Genomic DNA, 27844 nt, shown 5'->3' on the forward strand with positions numbered 1-27844 from the left:
CAAGGTGTCTGGCCAAAAGCCCATGCAGGAGAGCAGGCAGCTGGGCACGATCAACAGAGTCATGGTTACAGTGGCAAGAGAATCTCCTGCAGCCCTTTTTGCAACTAGCCTCAGATTAGATACTCCTTCCATTTTGAATGACCACAGAAGTTCTGCTTTCAGACAGCAGGTGCCTTTGCACGGTTGCATCACAAACATTCAGGCATGGAACTGCAGCCGATGTTGCAGGCAGAGCTGCCATTGGGACAGAGGCAACCCTCACCTGAAGGTTAGTAGAGTTCCTCATTTTCATACATTAGGACAGAGAAAGGAGGCCTTGTGGAGGGGGGATCTGTACCAGTCGTGAGCAGTGTTATTCTTGAGAATGCAGGCAGAGAAACAGGGGAGAACACAAATCGATAGTGTTAGTAGGTGGCCTTACTGACTTCACCACCAGAGACAGGGACATAGAATTAGATTTAGGAGAAAGCAGTATGGGAAGAAAATAAGAAAATGAACAGAGAGGAGGGGAAAATGGAAGAAGAGTTTGGAAGAAGGGAGGTCATGAGAAACAGAGGGAGGCAGGCATGTGAGTTTGATGGGTTCTTGGTTTAAATGGGAAGTGCAGTAATCTCCCCATGTTTAGGTGGTGTTTGAGAAAACCTGATTGGGATTTATTAGAAAATGAAAATGCTCTAATTGAAAGTGAGTGGAGGCAATTTGTATTAATAATGGGAGAAATCATCAAATAATGGAATTGTTTAAAATCTATTAGTTTGCTCCATGCAGTGAAAGGAAGGGGTTGATTATCTTGCAATAGAACATATTAAAAGGAGAGCCCAGCCTGCTGGTCCCCTATGCAGATTAAAGATGTAATTTATTGAAGCAATTTATTTTCTATTCGGAAGAAGGGGGAAAAAATGGAAAAATATGATAAGAGCTGCAATCAAGTCTTGGATTCTTAATTTGAAGACCTACCTCTTATCTACCTTCTCTCAATCATTAGAAAAAAATTACTCATTCCTTCATTGGGTTTAAAGCTGCAGAAGCTGACAGGGTAGCTGGGAGAAAAAAATATCTCAGGAGAAGGCCTGTTACTCACCTCTTGAGCTTTATATTCTTGACAGCAGTTGCCTCAAATCCAAGGCAAATCAACCTTGGGCTGCCTGGAGGAGCAGCAGGTAGAGCTTAGAGGTCAGCACCAAGGCACTATCTAATCCTTCCCGAGGATAAAAAGAACATGTTGCTAAACTGGAGATTAATTCAGAGCTGCTTCATTCGCTCTGTCTGTCTGTCTCTGTGCTAATCCAGCCCATAGAAACCAGGGTGAGGGAGTGACAAATGGCCCTAGTATTCACTGTTACAGTCCCTTCCAATGCAATGGGAATTTAGGTGCCTAAGTAGGCATCAGGCTCTTAGTGGTATGCCTGGTTCTGCAGCTCATCCTTGTCCTGAGATTTGCCTGGCATATCTGCTGAAAAGGCCTTGCAGTCTGGTGATTTTGCTCTTCTTTGGTTTTCTCAGAGAAAGGCCTAGATCCCGCTTTGCCCATTTGCTCCTGCCTGGCTCCGTTGTGACACCCTGACCCAGTACCATCACAGGGAGCTAGCAGGACTCCACAGCTCTTCCTGCCTCCTCCTTGTTGTGTCATCTGCTCATTCTCTTTGCATCACTGTATCCAGACATCTCTCACGTGTCACTTTGTACCCCAACACTGATCTTGGCTTGTAGGCAATAGGGCATGAAGTCCTGCCACTCTCAAGTACCCTTAAGCAATCCAGACCCAACTGTCTTTCCTTCCAACCTCACCATCAAAATCTGTCAGAAGAGTGCTGTTGTAAGGAGTGGAGTGAGGGAAGAGGACAGAGACAATGAGATGGTCTTGCAACAATCTCAGTACTAAGGACAAAACCAGAGGACAAAGAGGCGAGACAGCAACAGTTCTCACTCTACTCATCATCCTCTGTACTCCAGGTCTGAACTTACATGCTGTTCTTGAGCAGGCTGTGGCTTGGGAGAGGAAAATTTCTGGCCTGTCCCAGGGGACTTTAGCATATCCATATGCAGCAGAAGCAGTTCCAGGCTTTTTTGCAGTCCCAGGGATTTTTCTGCCTGGTGCCTGAACACTATGTTGATAGGAGACATTGCAAATACTATCTCATTCTGCTAAGATCAATAGCTGGCTTCTGCCTTGAAAAAAAATAGACAGGGTGAAAATGGAGATCTCAAATTGCAGTTTCAGATGTTCAAAACAAAAACCAAAACAAACTATCAGAAGATTCAAGATTAACTTAGACCACAGCTGAAAGTCTTGTCTGTGAGAATCCGTTACATCCTATAAAGAGGATAAAAACCATTAAAGAAGGTATAAAGATAATAGCTAGGGATATGGTTGGAGTGGGTCTAAAACAGGGAAGCCAAAACAAAACGTATGCTGCTAAGAGATCTATGCTGAAAGAAAGCTTGTGGTGCGAGTCAGCCGTGGGGTCTTAGGCCCAGCCTGAGCCAGAAAGCAAGGCTCATCACAAGAGAGAGCCTCGAGGTGCCATTGTGTTGGGGCTGGGATGGAGTTGCCAAAGCAACTTGTTATGCCAAGAGATCTGTGTGAAATAATGAGTTTTCACACACATGCTTTGCTATGGAATTATTTTTACATAGTAACACCTTTTAAAGACTTTGTCTGTCTAGGTGCTTTGAGGAACACTTATTTCCTTTATTTGAGCTTCCAATCAATTCTCCATCTGTGTCTATGGTCCTTTCAGACTTCTGCACGTGCCTCTGTACCTTAACACCTATTGATTTATTTTCTTTGGGGTTTGCATCTTTCTTTTACCTCTGATCTGCACAGGGACAATGTGATACAAAACAGTATCATTTACCTACAGAGAGGAAATTTTTATTTCCTCTCCTTCTCACTGTGAGGGGCTCCTTAGTATATCCCATTAAAGTGGTTCCCAGACAGACAGTATCTCACTATCTGCAAGAAAACCCAGTCTGGTTTTCCCACTTTCTAGTATAGCTACAAACTCTTTAACAAGCTGTCCAGTGACCTTCTAAACAGTGGTAACTCAAGCATAAATGCACATTCTGCTACTTCTCCAGGTAAAATGATTGACAGCCACTTGGATTCAAACTCAGTCAAATACAGCAGTTCAGAGACAAAGAAATTAAACAAACTTCAGGCTAAGACTTGTCTTTCTGAAAAGATTTTCCCATCATTAGTTTACCTGAACTGGAAGCAATAGCAAAAGTAAAAATAACTCACCCATACTTTTGAGACCAAACCAGGTTAGTGGGTGAATAGACAGAAGCAGCTCTGTCAGCTACATTTTTTTTTTTCCCCCTTTGGATTCAGTAGCCATACAACTTAATACCAGTATGCTGGTAGATTGTACATATACAAACTTAATCATAAACACACCCTAGAATATAACTATATATATATACACCCACCCATCCTAGTCACAACTACAGTAACAAACATGTTCACAGTATGACATTGAGTGGTATTAATTAGTGTCAGGGCCCTGAGTGCACTAACGACCCTTAACTGCCTGATCAGTCTCACCTGTGGCTTTCCCCACATCTTCTGCCTACAGCCTCGGAGGTCTCTTGGAGCTCAGGCCAAGGCACCTACTGTTGGTGTATTGTAGTTGTGTTGCTCCTGAATGGATCTGAGATCTGTTTCATCATCTTGGTTTACCCAAGATCTTGTTGCTATCACTAACCCTGCTCAGGTAGTGTGGTATCTCACCCCAGCCTGTGGGGTTAGTGCCTTGTACATGCTTATGTTACCCTTGGTTTTTTCATGGAGCAGTCCTGCTCTTGTTGCTCCCTGACAATTGGTATTCATCTTTCTCTCCAGCCATAACAAACCCATATATGCCCCTCTTACCTGTTTGATGAAGACAGTATCACCTGAAAATAAGAGGAGAAAAAACTGTCAGTTACAGGGTGACCAGAAACATGTTTATGCTTGGTTTACTGCAAACAGGTGGCTATTTATTCTTTATGAACACAAACAAACATAAGTACACCATATTTTACTCCCACCAAATCCTTTCTTCATCATTAAGCACATGCTCACAAACGTGTTCCCCAATACTTTCCCACTGAGTTAACATAATGATTGTAGTATACTGTGCTGATCTTGACTTGCTACGTGTACTGGGTAACTATTGCCTTGTTTTTCCTTTTCTCTAAACCTCTGTGGGTGGGAGGGAAAAAGATGGATCCTGATATCAAGATTAGGAAGTAGATCAAAATGATTGTGGGTGAAGGCACATGGGTCTGTGGTAGCTTTTGACATTTCTTGGTTACACACATGCATTGCTGCTCATAGTCACCCAGCCAAAATGGGAATTCTGATATAATCTTCCTCCTGTCTCTGATGTTTGACAGCTGCACAGTCAAACAGTGCAGAACAAACTGCAGTGCTCCTAAAATAATTCTCTTTCTTTGCCTGAGTCATTTAAAATCATCTCCCCAGAAAGTCTTTTGCAGAAAGCACATCTCTTGCTTGTCCTTCTCTTCCCTTCCTTTTTCCCCAAAGACTCTTCAATGCTTAGAAGACTGAAGGCCCGTAAACACAGCCCTTTGGGGTTACATCTATATCAAACACATCCAGGACAGTCTGAGCACTGTTCTCAGGCTGTCCACACTTTAATTGTTAGCCCACTCCTGAGCGTGGCTGTGGCTTGTGCAAATCAGTAATCTGCTGTATGAGGTTCATGCCTGGTTTGAGGGAGAGCCAATGCCAAGGGTCATTATATCCCCCCCTGTTAGGGTAAATGAAAGTAGAATTTAACTTTTTGAGTATAAGCTTCTTCAGGCCACTTAGGTTTGGTAATTAACACGTTGAGTCTACGGCAGCTTGACCAATGCATAGAGGGCCAGCCCCACCTTCTAACCTGCTCACAGACGTCCAGGGCAAATCCTACTCCCTCTCTTCACCTCTGTTCATGCCCTGCAGAGGAGCACCGGCCGTCCTGCTTTCGGATGCTCAGTAGTCCAAGCTAGTGGAAGGATGGCAGGGATGGCTTTGATAACTCATTTGCACAGTGCCTCAAAAACAAATCTTGGCAGAGGATTCTGCTGACCCGTGCAATGCAGCCAAGAGGGAATGCCAGAGTCTGTATTTCAAACTTCCTCATTCCTTTGCTCCATTTAGTGCTTGTTGGAGGCAGAAGAAAGTCTTGCCTTCTGTCCTTTGCTAGGTCGTATCTGGGTGTGGGTCCATGTGCACTGTGTGGAGAGACCCATTCCTCAAGATACAAAAATCCTTGAAAAGGGGCAGAGTGAAAGATGGCAGTGACAGATTTGTTGAACAGGGAAGTTGACCCTGAGATAGGTGCTGTTGCCAGTACAGGGAACAGCAGTCAGGCTGAGCTGAGGTGACAAAAGGAGGGATGGTAGGGGCTGAGGCTAGAGATCAGGAAGGGAACAGTCCGTGTATCTCAGCTAATGCTCTCTGGCAGAGTAGCAACACTAATGGATATTAGAAGTGTCAGCTTCAAGATTTAGCAAAATGGTACCTCTCCTGATGCATCTCATCCTGGCACACAGAGCCCAGAGCAGAGGAGAAATTAGGGCCAACAGAATGTACGTGCTGAGTACGGGGTTGCCCTTTTCTCTTGTCAGGGACCTTACTCCTGTGACTCCACATCTCATGATGACAATCCTATGCAGTGCTCCTTGCTAACAGCAGGTGTATTTCCAGGTGAGAAGCCATTCTCTAACACCCATACAGATCTGCTCTCCTCCTCTGTGCCCAATGGTGCCTTTTCCTCGAGAAGCACAAAGGGGGACATGTTCATCCCTCAAAGGAAAAGAGGGATATCCCACTTCCCCATGGAGTGGAGTGAGGTGGAGACATGGCAGGAGTGGCTGACTGCTGGCTGGAGTCCTGGGGTTTGGGTCTTTCCAGCCTGTTCTGGTGGCAGTACCATCCTCAGCCAGGTATGACTTGCCTCTCTGCTCTGTGGCAGAGTACTGGCAAATGAGATACTGTCTTTCCCCAGCCCTTAGAGACCTTCTGGAAGAGATGGTGAAAGGAAGGGATTCACCTGCCTTTCCTCACTAAGCAGATGGGAGACCACTGCACATGGGGTACCAAAAGGAAAAAGGGAAAGAAAAGAGCATTTAGGGAGAAGTGGAGCAATGTACCCTTTACTAGTTCCATCCACTCCCCTTAATCTGCTCTGCCCTCCCCTTGTATACGTGGTAGGGTTTTTTGGCATAGAGGTGGGGACAACTGATGTCTGATTTGGGTGCTGGGAGGGAAGGTTAATGAAGGTGTAAGTATGATGCCCCAATGCTCTCCTGCTCTTAGTGACACTAGGTTTCACCCTCATCTATTCATACCCAGGTGTTACCCTCCAGGGTGCCAAAGAAGAGATCCAACTGAGATTTGTCCTTCTACTGCTAAGCAACCACAGCCTGGCTTGACAGAGTTACCTCCCTCCCAGGTTTTCCTTGGCTGTGTTACGATTTGATCCATGTTTTTGCCAAGTGGCTGGCTTCCACGCTGCCAGCACTGGAGATGGATGATCTTGTTACCCAGCCAGCTGGGGAGCGTTGGCCCTGGGGCTCTGGCCAGCCAAGTTGTCAGTGACCCAAGCAATGCGGTTTTCCTTGCAAGCTTACTCACAGCTGAAGAGCAAACCTTCAGGTACCTTCCTGGCTTCTGCTGGGCTAGAAAGGAACAGTGTGCACAGAAATGTTTCACATCTGCCTTGTGCTAATGCCCACTGTGTCAGAGGTGGCCACCCTAAATACTCCAAATTACTAAGTTGTTGACACCAACAAATCATCCCTTATTCACATCTCTTTCACTTCCACTCAGGCTTGTATGTTGGGTTGAGGGGGCTGGAGAGGGATGGAGGCTAGTTCCAACTCTGTCACAATGGCCAGGCCCTGGGGTCAGATGGGCTTTGGGGCATACATCTTGATGTCAGATAAACCAAATCAGTGTGGCAGAGAGGGTCCCCAGAGGCAGCCTGACAGTTCCTTCCTACTGTCCCTGCCTACCTTCTCATCGCAGTGAAGGAGAGCCACACTGGCCAGGAGCCAGCCAAGCACAAGCACACACTTAGGAGAGAGGTAAGGAGTAATCACAGAAAGAGGGAGTGGGCAAAATCTCAGAAGAGTGGAAACACAAGGGGGAAATAGGAAGGAAAGTACTTATGAGTAGGAGTCAGGTTCTCCAGAAAATGAATCAAATTGTGACTGTCATTATGATAAAGAAGATATATGTGAGTCTGCAGTCCACCCTCTCAGGTATGTGTATTAGGGTTATCCCCAGAAGCCCCAACAAGAATAGCAGGGTCATTGCACGCAGGCACTGCGGCTGTAGCACCTGCCTTACCCCAAAGAGCCTGCAGCTCAGTAGATGAGGCAACCCAGGGAGAAATGAAAGGGTTACTCCAGTATAATGTCCCACTTTATAAAGGCAACATAAGGAAAAGGTAAAGTTGAAATAGCTAACCCCCAGCAACACCGGGAGGTTTGAAGCTCAGCTCTTCACAGGTGAATTCATTGCCTCTAATTCAAGGTGAAGTCTTGGCCTTCAGGTGCTCAAGAGGTAAAGGAGTGAAAAATCCTTTTCTCAAAATTTTAAGAGTGTTTCTGAAGGGGCTGTTGGGCCCTAGTTCCTCCTGGCAGTCAAAACCTCTCGATAATGAAGTGATTTCCTCCTGCCTCATACTCTATGCTCTGATGAATGGCCACTACATGTTCAGGCTAAAATGATCAGGCAAGGGGAGAGTCCACAGCAACACCACTGGATAAATGTGAACACAGGCTGCCCTGGTGCCTCTCTCTGAGGAACTACCTGCTTTCTTTTCACTTTTTCCTTCATTTGTTTATCCTTGCTAATCTCTTTTGGTTCTACTCTTGTCCGCATTCCTCTTTTCCATCCTGGGCTCTAAGCAGACCCATACTCCAGGTCTAAGCATGCTCCCCAACCCCTGAGCTGCACCCCAAAGTCAGCTCTGTGGGACAGATACACCTGCAGTGCCTGACGTCTCCTGAACCAAAACACACTGAGAGAGTAAGACAGAAAGAGATGTATTAATCAGGCTTGTCCTCAGTTGTGCAAGCCCTGCCACTACTTCTTGTCTCCCTGATGCATAGGGATCTTGGGCATTTGCCCTCTATGTTCCCCCTGCTGCAAAGTCTGGGTCTCACAAACAGATTTGGGTGCCTGTGAGCTAACCAGGCCACAGGCTTTGGGAGGGAGCCCCAGGTCTTCCTAGACCTCATCTCTTCTGGGCAGCTGCAGAGCTGGTCAGGTGGCATAGTCAGTCTAGGGTGAATGCACACAGCCTTGGAGTGTCATGCAAGATGGAAGGAGGGTTCACTCTTACATCAGCCCTTATTTCTCATCTTGTTTTCTTCCTTCTAGGTATTACAGACTGAACAGGGGAAGGAGGCACGGGGATTAGGGTCTCTCTGCGCAGTAGGGAAACAGTTTTGCTAAGTGTCTATCCCCCAGAAGGCACCTGACCTCCTCATCTCCTCCAGGGCAGAGGATTTAACAAGATGAACTCTCTTAAATGGTTTGCAGAGGGGAGGCAGAACCAGCAGAGCAAATCCCAGCTTCCTGATTACAAAGTGGCTTTTTGTAAGAGAAATTTACCCAGACTGTTTTGCAGATATCCCCCTCTAAATGCATACACACACCCCTGCACTCCCCTGGCCACAGACTGCAAACCTCTGTTCAGACCCAGTGCCTGCCCTGTCACAGCTCCATCCCCTACGTACTTCCTCCTGGACCCCTTTCCACACTCTCCTTATTCGGAAGGCATTCCTCCCCCAAACCCTTCCCAGCTTTTTCCCTGAGCACCCATCCTCCCAGTTTTCCTCTGTGCTCTTCGTTCATGTCACATTTGTCATTTGACCTGCCTCTTCCCAAGCCTCCTTTCCACATACATGACCCACCTCCCCAGAAGCTCACTTTCTTCCTCTTTCTTCCTAGGGAGCAATTCTGCTCTCTCCCCTTCGCTGCTGACATATTCCCGCCTATAAATGATGTTTATCACATTCCTAAAAGGAACAGAGGAAGAAGCCAACAAGGCTATGAGACTTGGGTGAGTCTGAGGGGTAAAGCCTCCCTTCCTCCTCTACAAATAGACATTCTTTTGAAGCCTTAGGGCTGGGACATGAACTACAGGTAGAGGGAGAGGGACTGGAGCAAGAAAGAGGTATTGAAAACATGCCCGATGAGGCAAGATGCTGAGCTGGTTTGGGTATTCTGGTCGCAGCAGCATGTAAAATCCCATTATGGCTTTTCTATGGTGCGTTTAATACACTGATCCCTTCGTTGCTCCAGCTGCCCCTGCCAGGCATCTCTGAAATTCACAGCAACAGGTTTTCAATCTCTTAGCAATTCCCAGCTCACAGAGGCAGTCTGCCTGCTCTGGGAAGGGGAGAGGAAATATGCAGTAGCTCCCAAACCTGCCTAGAAGACAAAGGTTTTCTTCCTCTCCTTCCTCCTCTACAGCAAAGACCCCATGGGTTTGCTGAAGGTTACCGGAATCTTGTGGTTTCACCTACAGCTTTGGGTGTTGGCTGCTCAGGCCAACAAGCCTGGCTCTGGAAGGAGGGGAGCTGCCCGGAGCATAACAGCGTAGCTGGACAGTATCCCACAGCTGAAGGGCTGGAGGGTTTTCAGAAGCAGGTTGAGCTGTGGGCTGCAGAAGTGCAGGGATTTGTTGTGAAAATGGTAGCCTTGCTTTCTCCTGATCAGACTGAATGACACAGGGTCTTTTAACAGCATGGTGAACACTTTTTAATACTTTCTGAGTTCTTGGTTGTCCTAAGGGTACATGCTACATCTGCTTCCTTGATGAATTTGGGAAACAGGCATGAGAAGGCATCATGGAGGAGTCTGGAGCAAAGCTGGGAATCATGGAGGTGTCTGTGGGAAAGCTGGGAAGAGGCTCTGTATCTTTCCCTGTGGCAAGATGAATATCTGCCTTCCTTAAAAAAATAAAACAAAAAGGTATTTTCTGTGTGTGATTGAAAAGGACTAAGCAGAGTTGCAGGGGGTACATAGATGTTATGCTCAGGTGCTGGGGAACACAGGAGGGCAAGCATTTAGGAGGAGATGGAGTGTAAGAGCACACCTTACAGCCTGATGAAAGGAGTGCATGGAAATTATGCAGATTCTCACCATTTTGTCCTAAGCATCATGATACTTAGTAATTTCCTGAAAGCCTCAGCACCTAGAGTCAGGGGAATCAAAAGACAATTTCAATTCTCATATCAAACACAAAAAGGAAGGAGGGAAGCAAATTTCTTTCTTTTCTCCAGAGGGACAAAATATCCTCAAAATACAACTAGGCAAGTGTCTCTTGGACATTCAAAAAAAATCTTGTGATTTTTTTGAATTCCAGTCTTATGTTTAGGGAAATTGGTGATATTTTGGTCTAGCTTGGGAAAGGTGAGATGTGGTTGAATGGTAAATGGATATAAGAAGGTGCTGTAGTGGAAAGACTGTGTATGTATATGCATGTATTCAGAGAATCATAGAATGGTTTGGATTGGGAGTGACCTTTAAAGATCATCTGGTCCACCCTCCCTGCCATGCACAGGGACATCTTTCACTAGTTCAGGTTGCTCAAAGCCCTGTCCAACCTGATCTTGAACACTTCTAGTGATGGACTCTTCACAATTTCTTTGGGCAACCTGTGCCAATGTCTCACCACCCTCATTGTAAAAAACCTTCTTCCTTATGTCCAATCTGAATCTACCCTCTTTCAGTGTAAAACTACTGCCCCTTGTCCTGTCACTGCAGGCCTTGGTAAAAAGTCTTTCTCGGTCTTTCTTATAAACCCCCTTTAAGTATTGAAAGGCTGCAATTAGGTCTCCCCAGAGCCTTCTCCAGGCTGAGCAGCCACAACTCTCTCAACCTTTCTTCATAGCAGAGGTGTTCCAGCCCTTTGACCATTTTTGTGGGCCTCCTCTGGACCCACTTGAATGGGTCCGTGTCCTTCTTGTGCTCAGGGCCACAGAGCTGGACACTGCAGGTGAGGTCTCACAAGAGCAGAGAGGCAGAATCAGCTCCCCCAGCCTGCTGGCCACTCTTCTTTTTATGCAGCCCAGGATACGATTGGCTTCCTGGGCTGCAAGGTCACATTGCCAGCTCATGTTCAACTTTTCATCCACCAGTATCACCAAGTCCTTCTCTGCAGTGTGGTTCTTAAACCATTTACCCAGTCTGTATTGTTATTTGGGTTTGCTGCAACCCAGGTACAAGACCTTGCACTTGGCCTTGCTGAAATTCATGATGCTTACATGGGGCCACTTCTCAAGCCTGTCAAGGTCCCGCTGGATGGCATCCCTTCCCACTAGCATGTCAGCTGCACCACTCAGCTTGTTGTCATCCAGCAACTTGCTGCAGGTGTACTCAATCCCACTGTCTATGACATTAATGAAGATATTAAAGAATATTGGTACCAGGATAGGGACACCACTCATTACTGGTTGTCTACCATTGGTTAACTTCTGGCTGTCTACACACACCAATGTGTTGTCTACCATTACATGAACTGCATCAGAGTAAAGGCATCGCTATAGGGACACAAAGCCATGAGAGGTAAAGCTGTGCATGTCTGGGGTTTAGGGCCAGCTGGCATTTCCAGGAACCTCTCAGTGCACTTCTTCCCCATAGCACATGGCTCTGAGCTGCTTGCTCCCCCCTCTCCCTTTCCACTGCTTCCCTGAAAGTCCCTCTAGCCTCTTTGTGTGTGAAGCACTTTCTCCTGCTGAATGCCCTCTGGCGTGGAGGCCAAGCAGCCCATTAGCTCCTGGATATTGAAATCACAGCTCCAGAGCACAGTAGCGCAGCTGGTGAGGAAAGTCAAGGGCTGCAGCATGGAAAACAGAGCTCTGCACAACAGAGCCCTTGTACACCATGATCATGATTTCAGGCTTGCCAACCCTCCCTTCTCTTCCTTCCCCTGATAGCTTGCTGTTTATTCTGGGTCTATTATTGGCTCCCCATTTTGTATTTTCCCAGTCCTGTATCTTCTCAAGGCCAAGCATAATCACATGAGAGGAAAGGGATATATGTGGTGCAAATTCAGAAGATCTTACCTCACCCTGCCACCAAAAGCCACAGGATCCTTTCTGTGCAGAAAATGAAAACATGCAAAGCTGTCTCTGTCCCTCTCCCTCCACTGAGGGCTGGTCCTGGAAGCCCTGCTGGAATTTGGGGTGTTTTTACCAGTCAAAAGGCAGCAGGCAACTGGCAAATCACTGTTATCTGTGTCTCTTCGTTCTCAGGGAGGGCTGTGTATCTTTTTCATTTAGGTAATAACAGGCTTTTGGGAGCATTGCCAGCACAAACTTAAGCTGCAGGTGAGCAGCAGGAGCTGAAGAGAGGTTTAACAACTCACTTTCCACCAATAATAGGGTGTTTTCCCAGAGCTCTGCCAAAGCAGACTGAGTCTGTCCAGGGAGCAGGAGGGCAGGAAAGGCAGCATCCCCCATCAGGAAAAAGAAAAGGGGGATTTGTTGCAGGTGAGATGACAATGGCAAGTTTGTGGAGAGGAATGAGCAAAGCACAGAGGGCAGAAGGATGGGAAAGAGAAGCCAGAGACAGATGTGAGGTGAAAGGATTAGAGCAGGAGTGAAGTAAAGGGTGTGAATGGGGGATTTTGGAAAGGAGCATGAATTTGGGCAAAGTTGAGAAGCGTCACATTTCTGATGATGACAGAGAGTCCCCAAAATACTATTTCTTGAGGAAATGAGATACTAGCTTTATGCACACTTTATGCCACATTGGGGGAAGGGTCAATTACAAGCTTCAAGAAATTCCTGACTGTTATGTAACTTTTCAAACAGTTTCAGGAGTTTATATTCCTCTCCCTTTTATTTTCTCTCCCATCTTGCAATAGAAGATAAATGAAAGAGCACACACACACACAAAAACTCCAACAAAGAAACAAGCTCAAACTCAGCCATGGGTTAAGCTTGTTAATGTATCAGACTATTTCAAGGTGTCTCTTCTGAACACATCAATTTTAAAACCTCAGTTTTTTCTCCCCCCAAGAAGGATTGAATACAATTTTCTGCGTGCACATTACACATGTGCCTCCCATGTGCACCAGGACAGTTATACTTTTGCCCCAGTGGAAAGTCCGTGAACCCCAAAGGAGGCTCTGGTTTACCTGTGAATGGGATTCAAATCAGATGGGGCTTCACTGTCACTCAGGAGCTTGCTGACTAGCAATAAATATTCATAGAACTGATTAGACATTAATTGCACAAATCACCACCTCTTCAGCCAACCCCAGGAACCTTGCTGTCACCCACCATAGTTAAAGAGGCAGCACAAAATGTCTTTTCTGTAGGTCCCTTAAGGTCAGCCTAGTACCTCGGAAGGAAGAGGGGACTGTTAAATGCCTCACCTTGCAATGTCCCTTAACATAGCCACCACAGCCCTTCCTCAAATTCTGTCCCAGGTGAAGGGCTGTGTTTCCACTAGTGTAGCCCCCATGGGGCAGGAGTGGACCTCACTGCAGTCTGTCATGCCTCCTTCTCCCTGCACACTGATTGCTGTCCAGCCCTACAGGGACTGCCCTTCTCTGGTCTTCTGCAATCTCCTTTCTTCCCTTACAGACCATTTTGCCAGGGCCCATCTGCAAGAAGGCAAGGAGAGGCAGTGGGCTGGGAAGCATGTGGACTCTGTGTGCACCTGTGTATGTGCAGATGTGCTTAGGTATGTGTGACATGCAGAAAGGAGCATGTAACCCCACTTATTCAGCAAGGCAGAGGAGCAAAGACATGCTGTGCTAGCAGGGTATAGGGTCCTCTTCCTGCACTTGCTGTGGCCTTGAAGGCCCAGATGTAATGGCCACCTTACACCATCTCCACTCTCTCCCTAAAGTGTTGGGCTGGTGTGTCTAGTGACAAATACTCTTCAGCCCCACAGAAAGAGGAGAGCTGTGGTGGCATGGAGTGCCCCTTGGTGGTGTGACACGGTGACTGCAGTAAAGGTTGCAGGCTGTTCAAGGGATGTTGCACCTGTGCTGGTTTTGGCTAGGATAGTGTTAATTTTATTTATTTACGCACACCGAGTCAACCCTTTTCTGCCCCTCACCCTGCTCCACCAGCCAGCAGGCTGGGGATGCACAAGAAGTTGGGAGGGAACATGAGTTGGGACAGGTGACCCCAAGTGACCAAAGGGATATTCCATACCATATGACTTCTTGCTCAGCATAAAAACCTGGGGGAAGAAGAAGGAAGGGGTGGGGGTGGGGGCGGGGGGGGGGGCGTTTGGACTTACTGTGTTTGTCTTCCCAAGTAACTGTTAGCATGCTGAAGCCCTGCTTTCCTGGAGATGGCTGAACACCTGCCTGCTGATGGGAACGTGGTGAATTAATTCCTTGTTTTGCTTTGCTTGCATGCGCAGATTTTGCTTTAGCTATTAAACTGTCTTTATCTCAACCCACATGTTTTCTCACTTTTACCCTTCTGATTCTCTCCCCCATCCCACTGGGGGGGAGTGAGCAAGCAGCTGTGTGGTGCTTAGCTGCCAGTTGGGGTTAAACCATGATGATACCTCACTTGTTCCTAGCATTTGTGCTGCTCCTGCTCTGGAGCTGAGGTGAAAACCCTGTCCTTGTCACCAAAAATCCTTCTTCATCAACAACACACACAAGACCCAGAGTCCTCCACCCTCCGTGACTCTTCCCTTGTAGTCCTCTCTGTCCAGCTATACACAACCTCCTTGCAGTTAGCCCAACAACATCAGCCTTCAGGAGCAAACTGTCTGTATACAGGCTCGCATACACAAGAATGTGGTAACTTGGGACAGGCCACATTCATCTTCATTGCAGGGAGGCGGCAGGATTGGAAATTGGCATGGCAAGATGAGACTGCTGCATGCCTCTGTCGCAGGCACTTAGAGCAGAGCCTCTGCAGATGTGACACACACTCCAAGAAAGCCTGGTCAGATCTCAAACCCAGTCTGCCTGGGCTTCCCCCAGCCTCCCAGCCTGGCCTTCTGTCAGGCTGGAGACAGAAATGAGCCAGAAAAGGCTCAGCAGAGGGACCATGGTGTCTTTGAGAGCCATTGTGCCCTCTGGCTTTGTGCAATGGACTTTCTGCGTGAAATGCATATTCAAAGAAAGTTTTAAGAGGGAGCAAGTACCACAGTGGCTCCCCCCACTCCCACCCCACCCCGCCACCCCCACCCCCACCCCCCGCAGGAAATGAGTTGCTTTTCAGCCACCAAACTTACATAAGGGATGGGAGACAGGAGGAACTGCTCCTGTTGGACCCACAAATCTGACTGCACCATTCAAACCAGCTCCAATACAGCAGGACTGTGCTTCTTTCCACGCAAATGACCAGTCTCAGAGGGTATGAAGGCTGGCTCCCATCCCTCTGTGGCCCTTGTGATAGCCTTCTAGTCTTCCAGATTTATGTATGGTACAAACTGGCAAACTTGTCAACCCCGCTTGGTGGCAATCCCTGCACTGCTGTGGAGGGCTGAGGTGTGTACCACAGAGAGAGTTAAAGGCTAGCAGTCCCACTCCAGATAACCCCGTTTAGCTAGCAGAAAAGAGCTGCTTGATTTTCCCTTTGCGCTGAAAGGTGTGTGATAACCAGCTGAACAGTTTCAGGCTTGCCAGGAATGGACAGTATATCAGATGGGTGCTCCCACCCTGCCACCGAACACCACTCCCAGCCAACTTGCTTGCAGAGTCTTGCCTTCCTACAGGCTTCCATTTGTTCATGAGCTCCTATCACCAAGGGCATTCACCCCCTGGAAAAAGACAAGTTCAATTCATACCACCTGACCGGCTTTGAATCCATAATTCAGCCCAGTCTGTCTCCATTCATACACTGTGTTTCCCCTCCACCTCCCAGAGATTTTCTCTACCTTTTGCTAGATATCTAAGCTGTACTAAATGAGGCTGCTGGCTCTCCTCACAGCTGCTCCATCTCTGTCACTGCAAACAATTTCTAGAATGCCTTTTTAAAATGTATTAGCCTTCCAAAAAGGAGCTGATAAACAGGGGACAGAAGGAAGGGAAGAAGCGTGGAGGAGGCAGGATGCAGTGATGTGGTCTGTTCCACACATCTGTGGTATTCTCCTCCCAGCCCTTTTATGAAAATAGACAGACATTTATTATGAAAACGAATTACTGGGTGTGTGCAGGAGTCCTTAGGCAGGCAGGGAATAAGTGTCAGTCTTCTACGTGTATGTCTGTGTGAGCCACATACACTGCCTATGATGAGAAAGAGGGACACATCTACCAGATAGATAGCAATCCGTCAGATTTATTACCTGAAGGGTTGTCTGTGTGTATGCATTCAGGTGTGTATGCATTCATGTGTGTGGTGCTGCAGTTGCCCTCAGCAAAGGCAATGTGTGACGGTGGCCAGAAACACATTCCCTGGTGGTGCCATTCTAGTTGCAGAAGTTGTTCCCATCATAAATTTGCAAGGGCTCCAAGCACAGCTATTAAAGCACATGAATATGGCTGGACGGTCAAGTTTTATAGACCTGTCCTGAGACACCCTGGCCAATGCCAAACACATTGGTATTCAGCAGGCATGAGGTCAAGGCTACTGCTTGGAGAGCGCACATGTTGCATTGCTGGTGGGGAACATCAGGTACCATTATGTTTGTGGCATTGAGGATATCGGGGCATGGTATAGCAAGGAGTTTGGAAGTGAATTTTCTGTACTGGAGTCAGGGAAAGGGTCCATCTCCTCCTGACTCTTGTAGTTAGTTTGATGGATGGAAATTACAAAATTGCCTGTCTCTGTGCATTGTTTTGCCTCTCAGAAGTTGTTCTTCCTACCATGTCCCTGCTAGGAATAGATCTACTCTGCAGTGCATGGGTATCTGAGGGAAAGAGGGAGGGGAAAGGACATAGGCAGCCTGAAAAGAATTGCAAGGATTTGGGATGAGCAAGGACTGAGAAGAGCTTGGACAAACCCTGCTGTCATAGGAATGATCCAGGTAAACTCAAGGGAGGGCTTAGCCTGGATTTTCTCACCCAAGATCAGACTGTGTGTAGAAGAGAGACTCCAGGCTACATTTTGTTAGCTTGTGTCACACAGAGCATGAGCCTGAGAGGCACTAGAACAGATATTTCTCACCCAAATCCTAGGCTCTTTCTGGGACGCCTTTCACCAACCAAGTGCATATTTATATTTCTCTTACATATATTGGAGATACTGACAAGACAAGGGACCATATTCTGACTTCTCCTCCTGCCTCTGGACACAACCCTGCCTCCTTGCATTGAACCCAAAGCAAGAGTGAATGTGTGTGTGAGCATATGTACTCTACAGCAGCAGGCAGCAAACTCACCCTGTATCACACCAGCAACAAAAAGATTCAACACAGGAGACATTTGCAGACACAAGCAGAAGAAAACCTTCATGTTTCTTCTCCAGGGTAAGCACGTGCTTCAACTCTGAGATACACTCCCTGCCTCTTGAAATTAATTCAGCATTCCTGTGGCTTGGGCAAAAATAACTAGAATGAATAATTAGGCTGTGCTGGCCCTGCTGCAGATTGCCGGGTAGATACAGCCCTCTGCAGGAAGGAAAAATGCAAGAGACTGAGGCAGCACCAGTGCTTACTAGAAGAGATCCAAAAGGTGACAGAGGAAATAGCAATAGCTTACCACGTCCTTTAACCCTGCAGGTGTAATTGCCTCTGGAGCCCCCGGCATTGGCCTCCGTGCTGTTCCCAGTTTGCAGGGCTGCAGCTCCCTGCACCTTTACTCCTCTGTCCCGCACTGCCCAGCTTGTGCCAGCACTCAGCCCGCCTGCATTTTGGGTGCAGTGCAGAGCTGCGGTGGTGCCCAGGCTGCTTGGCTAGGCACAGGAACATGACACTTATCTCACTTCCTCTGCTTTTATCACTAAAACCATCATGTTACGCTGAGTTTTGGTTTATTTCAGGCACTTTTATTTCTTTCTTTACACAAGAGACAAAAAAACCCCCAGACTCCAGATGACCAGTCTGAAGGTGGGAATGTCTCTGTGTGTGTGTGTGTATGCACTTGCACTTGTGTGTGTGGTGTGTATGCACCTCCAGTTTTTCATGTCTTCTGGCTGCAGGCTTTTCAGATACACAGCCCAGGCCTCTGGGGCAGCACAAGGAAGCAACCTCTGTTGGGGAGCCATCAGCCAGGAGGAGAGCTAGTGTTTGGATTACTTCCCTAGGGAGACCTGTGGTGGTCCCTGGGTCTCAAAACAGAGAGACAAAAGACTCAGAGCTACTTCCCTGGTCCCACAGCCTCTCTACACTCATTTACCCCTTATCTCTCTATCCAACATCTTTAATGTTTTAAAACCTATGACTCAGTTACAGAGCAGGGACCTCCCAGGATTACAGCCCTCTCAGCTATAGGAAGAGGTAGGGAAGGCTCTCTTCCAGACAGGGGGCTTCTTATCTTCCCTTGGCCTCTGGTTTCACAGTGAGATCTTAGTATCAGTGGCCCCGTCTCCACAACCACTACACATCTCTGTTCATGGAAGAGAAACCATTGGTGCTTTTTCTGCTCTGCAACTGACTGAACCATGCTCTGAGAGCATCTACAGGGTTCCTCACAGCAAAATACCCAGGCCTGGTTTGATGGCAGGAGAGGCATTCTGGAGACATTCTTGTCTCCTCTCACATCCTGTCTTACATGCCTGGGGCTATATGGGAAAATCCAAAGGCCAGTTGCTGTTGAGCCTTTAAGTTTGGACATAAGAAACGCCATGCCCATGGTTCTGACAGTTCTCAGTGGATTGCACACTGTGCCTCTGCCTTCAGTTTGGAAAGGGAAGAAGCAAATCTGGCAAGTTGTCCTGTCAGTCATCTTCCTGCCAAGTGGGAGGCAGAGGGAACCAATGCTCCCAAATTTCTTCACTGGAAGAGCCCAGTGTGGGAGGGAAGCTGTCCAACAACTACATCTTCCTGCTGCCAGTGCCCAGGTCAGGGCTCAGTTTTTGCTGGCAATCTTTTTCTTACGGGCAGAGACCAGATCATAGAAAGGATCCTGTGTGATACTGGTCCTGGAAATAAGAGGAAATGGGAACAAAAGTAAGAGATTTAATGCTGGAGAACAGCAAAGGCAACTTAACTGAGGAAATGGGAACAAAAGTAAGAGATTTAATGCTGGAGAACAGCAAAGGCAACTTAACTGAACTTGCACAGAGATACCTCTCACCAAAATATAGGACTGGAGATCTGCATACCCACAGCAGAGAGTTTAGCTGTGGCTAGAGATTCTCCAGAAAAGACCCTGAAACTCTGAAATCAAGAGGTACTACAGTTGGTAGACTGCAAACATTTTCTTCCACCCCCTTTTTCAAGCTGTGGTGGCTGAATAAACTGCACAACAATTTGTCCCCGGGACTGATCAAAGGCAAGCTCAGGCCTCCAGTTCTGGTTTTCTCACCTTATTGCCTCAATCCATTCATCACGTTCTGCTGGTGTGACTGCTGAGATCTTATAGGACTGATGCTTGCCTTCAACCACTTTCCCATCCGCATCTGTTTTGCAGGCTTTGATCTTCTGCCCTTTGCAGTTAGGATTGAAGAGCTCAAAGCAGTTCTGTGAGAAAGGGAATGAAATGGAGCAGTAGGGGAGGGCAGGTGGACCAAGGAGACTATGCTGCCTTCAACTATGGTTGACAGGCTCAGAGACCTTCCAAAGGGGAGGAGAGCGTTCTGTCTCTGAAGTGCAGAAGAGCCTTTCCTTCCCCACCCCAAGAACCCCCCTATAAGTTAGATCTCCAGGCCACCCCTCTTAGGTAAATACACCCCTCCTGTGGAGGGCTGGACACTAAAACAGGCTTTATAGATAGACCATCAACAGTTATCAGAAAACACCTTTTGGGATCTGTCACTCTGCTCCATAATGAAAATTTCTCCCCCTTTTAAGTAGATGCGTCCTCTCTTCTGCCTGCCAGCACACAGACAGAAGGCACTTTTCCCAGAGCCATACATGACACATAAAAGAGTGGGTATGAACAAAAGATGCACAGACAAAGAGTGTCACTTCCTGGGATAGTTTCCTAGCACCACAGCACTGTCTGGTCTGTATGTTCTGTAACTCATTATGGAGAATCCCGGGGAGAGAAACTGAACCCACATCTCCTGGTGCAAAATGAGGAGGGAGTCAGCTGTGTGCCCCCCTAAACACACACACACACACACACACACACACATGAAAACATACAATACAGCCAGCCAAAGGACAGCTCTCTGTTCACACCAGATCTTCCCTGGTAAAATACAATCATGTTTAGATACTGTCATGTTTAGATGGGGGCACAAGGCAATTTGGAATGGCAGCTGCCCTCTGAAAAGCATGGTAAAAGTAGGAGATGGGCACCCTTTCTTCCCTCTGACCGTCTGAGAACCTGCACTGACAGAGTATCAAGCAATGGATGCTTACTGGCTTTTTAGGATCATCCACCTTCCGGACTGATAGATTCTCCAGGGGGATAATGCCCAGAGGCTCTTTGTCCTGAAGGCAAGGAAACATGAATTAACACCCAACATGCTCCCCACAGCTACACTATTTAGAGCCTCCCTGATTTCCCAGACATGTACCTTAGTGGGGGTGACAAGTGCAGTGTGTGCCTGGGGAAACCCCCTCCATTTACACAATAAGAAGCTTAGTTTACAGGAGATCACAGCAACAGCTGCAGTGTCCAGCCTCTCTCCTCCTCAAGACCAGAGGTAAGGAAACAGCATAGCAGAGAAGAGAGGTCTGGCTGGCAGCACAGGGTAGAAGGGAAGAGTTGCCCCCCACCCTCTGCTTCTTCCTGGCCCCTCAGAGGCTCATAACCACCCACCACACAATTTCCCCACTGGGAGTTAAGCCTTTACCGTGGTATACTCAAAGTAGTACAGGCAATTATCAGTCAGAATGAACCAACGGCGTTTCCAGGTTTTCACACGTCCTCCTAAAGGCAGTAAGTCAAAGGCCCTTAGTCACACATCTTGCCGTCCTCCCCACCGCACCCCTCCAAGCTCCAGTCCTGCACACACAGCCATACCCTCCCAGCTCTCCCTGTAGATCAGCCCCAGGGAGGCAACCGTGGTGCTCACTGCTGATGTGATGCCATAGGGTGGACACGCAGACACAGGGAGCCAGTTTTGCTCTGATGGGGCTGGGAATGGGGAGGGTGAGGGCTATCTTTCCGCGACCCGTTTCGAGCAGACAGAGCCTGCCAGGAGCTGGGAGGAGAGGGCAGGCAGCTGCTTTCAACAGCAGGTGTCAGCCTCACCCCACCGCAGCAGAGGGGAGGGAAGGACCGCAGAGATGCTGGTGCGCTCCCGAGGGAGATGTGTGGTGGGAGGCAGGCAGGTGGGGAATTCGGAGGAGCTAGAGGAATCCTCACCCTTACCTAGTTTCAGGAGCCAGCCCTCACGGCTAGGGTTGAAGAAAGTATGTGTGAGGTCATTCCCGTCATCCTCTGGAATGGAGAATGGCTCATTCTTTATGCTCTCAAACAGATTCTGCCCCAGAACGTTGGAAGCGGAGAGAGGGAAAGAGAAAGAAAGATTTCTGACAAAGCTAGTACACAACTTTCCTAAGTCCATCTGGTTCATCACTCTGTCCCCACAGGGGAGGGCAGGTGAATGGGGAGGGGAGCACTGGGGCTACGACAGTCCTCAGTCTACATCTCACAGCATCTCAAGGGGGCTCACCAGCTCTTTTCTGCATCCTGTGTCAAAAAAAAAGGCACCCAGTTTGGGAAGTCACAGGCACAAAAGTGTGCATCCTTACCAAGAGAGGTCTCAGTGACTAAACCCAGCGTGTCACACAAGTGCCACTGTGGGTAGTACTGTGGCACTGGGGGACACACGACACAACATGACAGAGACTGCAGCCCCATTTAGGCTCTGGACTGGTGGTGCCAAACACTGTTGAGAACTTGTATGTAGAGACCAACACACACACTTACATGTCCACAAGGAGGCACATTTCATAGAACAAAGGCTTTTGCACTGAGGCACACAAAGGGTGGCTGACATTCATAACAGCAGAGTGACAGGGAGGCAGGTTACTAGCTTTCAAGGGATACAAAAATGTTGCTCACATCATTGGACTTGCCATCATTTATTACACAAATTCCAAGCCAAGAAAAAAAACAAACCTACAGGCTCCTGAAAGTTCCCTCAAATTGCGGGAAAGAAATGACACACTGGAGAAAAATCTAAAGCCTTTACCCTGAGGGGATGCTGCTCAGCAAACCCAAGTGTGGGATGTAGGCAGCCTCTTCGACACAAGACACAAGCTGTTTTCCCCAGGTTGGTTGGGTAAAATTAAACACATGTAGGCAGGCTGCCCACCTCTACCTGGCTTCATAGGGCAGGTCTGATGCCTGCTGAGCCTTTGGGAAAACGATAGCTTCAGCTTTGTTGATGGATGCATCCCCTGACTCTGTCTCCCCTGCTCTGAATCTTCATACTCTGGGATCAGAGACACATGAACCTGCTGAGAGCTTCACGGATGCTGGAAGAGATCCTGACACTCGTTTGGTGCTTGTTAGTTCTACTCACTCAAAGGCATATCTTGGTGTAAGAGAGGTCAGGCACTGGTGTCCTGACTGATGTGAATGAACACTGGGGTCAGCTGAGACATTTAGGTATGAACAACGGAAAGGAATTCATAATCTGGGCCAGGGTGACATTGCCTGACACACAGAGAGACACACAAGAAACAAGACAGTCCTCCTGAGGGCTAGGACTTTCAAAGCTGGCCAAAAGAGTCAGGCACCCAACAACCTCCCACAGATGTGGGTGCCCCGTTCACACAACCTATGTGACACACAGACACCCACAGCTCATGTCTTCCTCTCTCACACAGTTATAATACCTGTCCCTGTCTCACACGGACACACTTAAAAGCACAAACTTTCTTAAACCAATACTACTATTCCCTAAAAGCCTCCAGCCCCGTCTCTCTTGGTCCATGTCCTCACCAACAAGCACATATGCAGCACCTCTCCAAAGCAGTTTCCACATTTTCCAGCTTTGCTTTTCTACATACTGCCCTCTTTCCTCGTGTAGCCCTTCCCCTTGTATGGCAGAAGGTCAACAGACCTGTATTACACTGAGACCTGTGGACCTTTGCTTCTTGGTGGACCCCAAGCCAGAGAGAAAAAGAGGGACTGATGAGAAAATGGCAGGTCTTCTTACCTTTAAGAGCTCTTCTGGCAGGTCCCCCCCATTGTCAATGCCTCTGTTGATGGATACAAATGTTTCAAAGGGGGGTTTGTCTTTCACATTGGGGTTGTGCAGACTGGTGTTGAGCATGATGATAGAGAAGGAGAGTATATAACAGGTATCTGGCAATGAGAAAGAAAACCAGGGTAAGTGACGTGTTAGAGGGCAGATCAATCCATATCCTTACAGGTGGCTTGGTTTCCAGGCAGCAGAGAACAGTGTCATCCTCTCAGCTGTAGGAGGGAAAGGGAGATATTCTCTCTGCTAGGAGAAAGAGGGACAAGGGTTGATCTCCTGTGATGGAGGTGATGCCATCCTCTCAGGGTAATGGGGCAAGTTAGGTAGACCTGGTCTGATAATGGCTCTGCCAGCAGGAAAGTTTCTATGACCTATGTCTGCCAGTGCCATCCTTGCTGCAATGAGGTATAGGGGCTGGCAGCACTTCTCAAGTCCATTGCCTGTGGGGATGGACTGCAGCATAGTAGCAAAAGGAGAGCTGAAGACCCTCAGACTATTCAAAAGCTTCACAAAAGCTTCACAGGAGCTCGGCTGCCTCCTTCAGCTTAAGGGGAAACATCTGCACTTCCAAGTGATGTCCTCTGTGCTTTGTGAATGGAAAAGGAAGGCTCCTCTCCCTAGCAAACAGCAGTGCTCAGCTTGAAAGCCTGTCTTCTCCCTGTAACTACCTGTGGACTGGAACACTCCTGGATTACACTTGCAGTACCAGCTGGCAAAGGCCTCCATCATCCGGTCAATCTTCTGTGCTTCTCCAGGCAGGCGGAAGCTCCATAGGAACTGCCTATCAGGACCAGCATGCCAGAGAGTTAGTCAGATTGAGTGCAAGGGACATTTATCCTTTCCCTCAAACCATGGGACACCATGAAAATAAAAGTCATCCCATCACACTGGAGAGACAACTCAGCGCATGAAGCAGGAGCTCTGCTCCTCTCTCAAAAAATTGCCTGGGCTCATAAACCTCAAACACCCTAAACCCAGAAAGCATAACTGAGCAACATGGAAACCATGGCTCCTCTTCCCTAATGAGTGCCCTGAAAAGCAGCAGAGACCTCAAGAGAAAGAGCCCTGCCAGAAGGCTGGACTATAAGAAAACAGAGTGCCCTAAGACTAAGACTCACTTTGTCTCTGACATAACAGGCACTGTGGACAGACATGGTTTTTGGTGCAAAAATAACTTGCCCCACTCCCCAGTCATTGAAGCCCACTTTGCTTTTCCCATCTTTTCTCTCTGCATGTGGCCAGTCCAGTCAAGGGACCACGGAAGAGTTCCCCCAGGAAGAGATGTTAACATCTCACAGAGCAACAGTCTTGGAGCCAACACATGCAGCAGGGCCTTGGGAAGCCCCATCTCAGCCCAGCAGGGCTACACAACCTTCCTGGGTGGTAAGACCCAAAGACTGAGCCGGCTTCTGCTCCATCACCTGTGTCCTGCATGCTTACTCACCTCAGCGCCTGCACCAGGTTGAGGTTGGCAAACTGGTGACACGCCACAAAAGCTTGGAGGATCTGAATGTTTGTGGGGTCCCTGGGGGAGGGTAGAAGGAAAAAAAGTCAGAAAAGAACCTTTACCCTACTCAGTTTGGATGCCCTTTCGTGTGACAACATGCAACCTGAGTCCGTCCCAGCCTCCACTTCCTATGTGACCAAGAAGAAGCCAAGATGTACATTCTAGTCTGGGAATACTGACTCCATTACGGGCAGGAGGAAAAGTAGCCCATACAGCCAGCCTTAGCCACAGTCCAAAGGCCCCCCGCCCCGGGTGTACTGACCACCTAGCCCACTGCAGTTTGAGGTATCTTCAGTCTTGGCACCTGACTGAAGTCTGCCAGGGATCATCTAAAATGGTAGTTGAGAGGGCCCAGGCAGGACAGGGCCTCCAAAGGGCCTCCTCATCCAGGCTGAGTTGCTCACCTCCCACCCAGGTAGTCCCCAATGGCTGTCTTGTTCAGGCCTTCACCATTGTGGAGGAATTTGGCAATCTCCTGCAGGTTTGAGGACAATACCTTGTGCTCAATCAGGTACTGGATCCCCTGGGGGAGGAGAAGTGAGACAGTGAAGTAAGACAGCTCTGTGGGCTGATGAGAAAGTAGGACTCAAACACCCTGGTATCAGCCTTCCTTGGCTTTGATGATGTTGCCTTCTCTGTTACTCCCCAGATCTTTTATGGAAGAACCCAGCCATGTTCCCACCTGTATTCCTCTTCATTCACCATGGTGGGTCAGTCCCACTTCCATTTTAGCCCTAGATTTGGATAAATGTTTCACTGGGATGGAAAAATCAACCAAACAAAAAAAGGCAATGTAGGCTAAAAGTCCAAAAAGGCAAAGTCAAAATAGGTCATGTTAACATTTTCAGTCAAAATATCTTACTGTTCTCCTAAATGTCATTTTTTTTCTGAATTAACTTGACTTAAAAAAAATAAATGTTTGTTTAAAAGGAGACATAGTAAAAAAAATGTACTTGGACAGAAATATGGCCTTGAGATAAAATTACTTTTTCCTAAGTTTTCTTCTATGCCACAGAACAGAGAAGTCTGCAATCTCCTCAGATCCATCCTGCTCTGCCAGTAAGGATGGAATACATTTTGTAAGAAATATAAAGGGTCTGAGTTGGGCTGCACAAAGAGTCAACATCCTATTTTAGAGGGAATTCCATGATTTTCAAAGTCACAGAAAGTTAAGGTTTTTTTAAGATTCTTAATAATATCTAAAACCACTGCAAGTTTCCAGACCACATTGCAAGTCTCCTCACAAAATACAATAAAGAAATGAAAATTGGTTTAGATCCATCAAAATGTTCTACTTCAGCAGAACCAATTCACTTTGCCTTGTAATATATAAGAAACTATTTCTAAAATGCCCCAAAGAAAAAGCAGTTTCAAAAGAAGAAATTGAAATGTTTGTGAGATTTTTCCCCACTATTTTCTTTTCTTTATCCCCAGATGGAATTGGAAGATCAATTTAATTTTGCAAAGCATTGCAGTGATGATGTAGCTCCATTTTCCAGAAGAAAACGTTTCTCCCTAAAGGTTTCATTCAGCCAGATTCCTAATGCTTACCTCCTCTAGCCTCAGGAACTTGCCCTGAGATCTTGGAGGTAGGAACTCATTTAAAGTATCAGCATTGCATGGATGAAGTGCAACCTTAGCAATGAGGTGCGAAGAAAGTTCCTTGCATTGCAACACCACTCAGCCTATGGCATGTAGCAAAAGGGAAGCAATAAACAGAGATCTGCATAATATATGCACGTAGTATAACATTTCAACCAGGTTGATCAGCATTGAACTACTAAAGCTAAACTGGTTTGGAGTCAGAACGAGCTCAGGTATTTCCACAGAACATATATATTATATATGTAGATATACATAATATGTATATCCACACAGCATGGCACAGTGCCACAGACAGAAAAGCCTCTGGGGTCTCAAAAAAAAGGTCAGACAAAACCACAAAATGAAGCCTGCTCTCACGCAGGCTGTAAGTACTGATATTACTGTTCTGAGACAGCTTCCACTGGCAGAGGGATGTCCAGGGGACTGGCAAGCACTCCAGCTGTGGTGTGGGCACTGGGGAAGGCATCCTGAGGGTCTCAGGAGGGCAGAGGAGGAGACATGAGATGTTGTCACTCAGACCAGCAGCCACCCACGATACTAGCTGCGGTGGGTAGCTGGCAAGCAATCATTGAAGCTTGTGGTTTTCCTTACAGAGCTCAAAAAATGGTGCACCGGTGAGGAGGAAGCAAGACAAAGCTGTCTTTCTCACATCTTCTCTGCTTAATCATAATGATTTTAGAGCTTTCTGCAGAGGGCTGAAAGCTATGGAGTTTGGAGCACACTGGTCAGAGCCCCAGAAAGTAGAAAACCTGGATTCACACCACAGTCCAACCAATACTATCAAAACAAAAACTACTTCCAAAAGTACAGAAGCACTTAGCTAAGCAATTTGACATTCAAAACTTCTCACCTTCTTACTTCATCCTCCTCCTTTACACTATGGCCAATTCTTAGCCTCTCACAGGCAAGAAGATCTGGGCTGGAGGAGATTTGGCTCTTCTGACACATTGGCAGTGTTAAACTGTTCTCCCTTTATTTCCCTTAGTTTTGGGTTGTACCTGATGGGGTGGCCTATAGGCACGTGATGGGGAGATGCAACACAGCTTGATCATATCAGGGGACCTTATTCAGGGACAGGGTGGAGGGTGCTACTAATTGGAGCCTTAGTGAGGTAGAAAACTAGCCCCACAGTACCATGCCATATGTAGTCCCTTTGACATTGGTGACTGCAAGTGGACCAGTAGCCAACAGGAGATCTTTCTCCTCGTAAGTGGAATGAGCAAATCCTACCTTCGCAGGGTCCACGTTGAATTTCTTCCGGCCCAGGGACAGAAGTTTATCCTTCTGTGATAGTTTGCTGCAAACACAAAGAAGGAGGAAAGTCAAGCTTAGAAAAAAGGTCCATGTTTCAATTCACTCACAAGGTAACTTACATGTCTCAAGAACAGTTGTCTGACTATTCAGGAATAAAGAGAAATCTTAGAGGAGGGAAGGGTATTCCTGTTCTCATTTCCCTGTCCTTGGTGTGATGCAAATTCCATAGATGTTTTTGTTTTCTCAACATCAAGAGAGAGACTTTGTAAACAA

At 47.4% G+C, this 27844-nt stretch overlaps 1 protein-coding gene across 3 annotated transcripts in view; it reads right to left on the minus strand.

Annotated features, from left to right (window-relative positions):
• Positions 1-837: 837 nt before the first annotated feature.
• The window catches only part of CYTH4 (cytohesin 4), a 35538-nt gene continuing 8531 nt past the window's right edge, over positions 838-27844 (minus strand). The window contains exons 4-17 of one of the 3 annotated variants that reach the window (XR_008822147.1): positions 27548-27614; positions 25117-25235; positions 24650-24730; positions 23874-23986; positions 23161-23309; positions 21363-21474; positions 20842-20918; positions 20405-20476; positions 19404-19558; positions 17637-19017; positions 17318-17470; positions 15230-15757; positions 3875-3897; positions 838-2169 (exon numbers count right to left, since the gene is read on the minus strand). Coding sequence is in view for 1 of the 3 variants with exons in the window: in XM_056340899.1 (XP_056196874.1) it covers positions 18945-19017; positions 19404-19558; positions 20405-20476; positions 20842-20918; positions 21363-21474; positions 23161-23309; positions 23874-23986; positions 24650-24730; positions 25117-25235; positions 27548-27614 (1018 nt within the window). In the remaining 2 variants the exon portion in view is untranslated. Of the gene's footprint in view, positions 2170-3874; positions 3898-15229; positions 15758-16373; positions 19018-19403; positions 19559-20404; positions 20477-20841; positions 20919-21362; positions 21475-23160; positions 23310-23873; positions 23987-24649; positions 24731-25116; positions 25236-27547; positions 27615-27844 lie in introns of those variants that run through there. The other 2 variants (XR_008822148.1, XM_056340899.1) reach the window with 2 other exon arrangements.

The sequence above is a fragment of the Falco biarmicus genome, chromosome 5 (genome assembly GCF_023638135.1).
Source record: "Falco biarmicus isolate bFalBia1 chromosome 5, bFalBia1.pri, whole genome shotgun sequence".
In the NCBI taxonomy this organism is placed as follows: domain Eukaryota; kingdom Metazoa; phylum Chordata; class Aves; order Falconiformes; family Falconidae; genus Falco; species Falco biarmicus.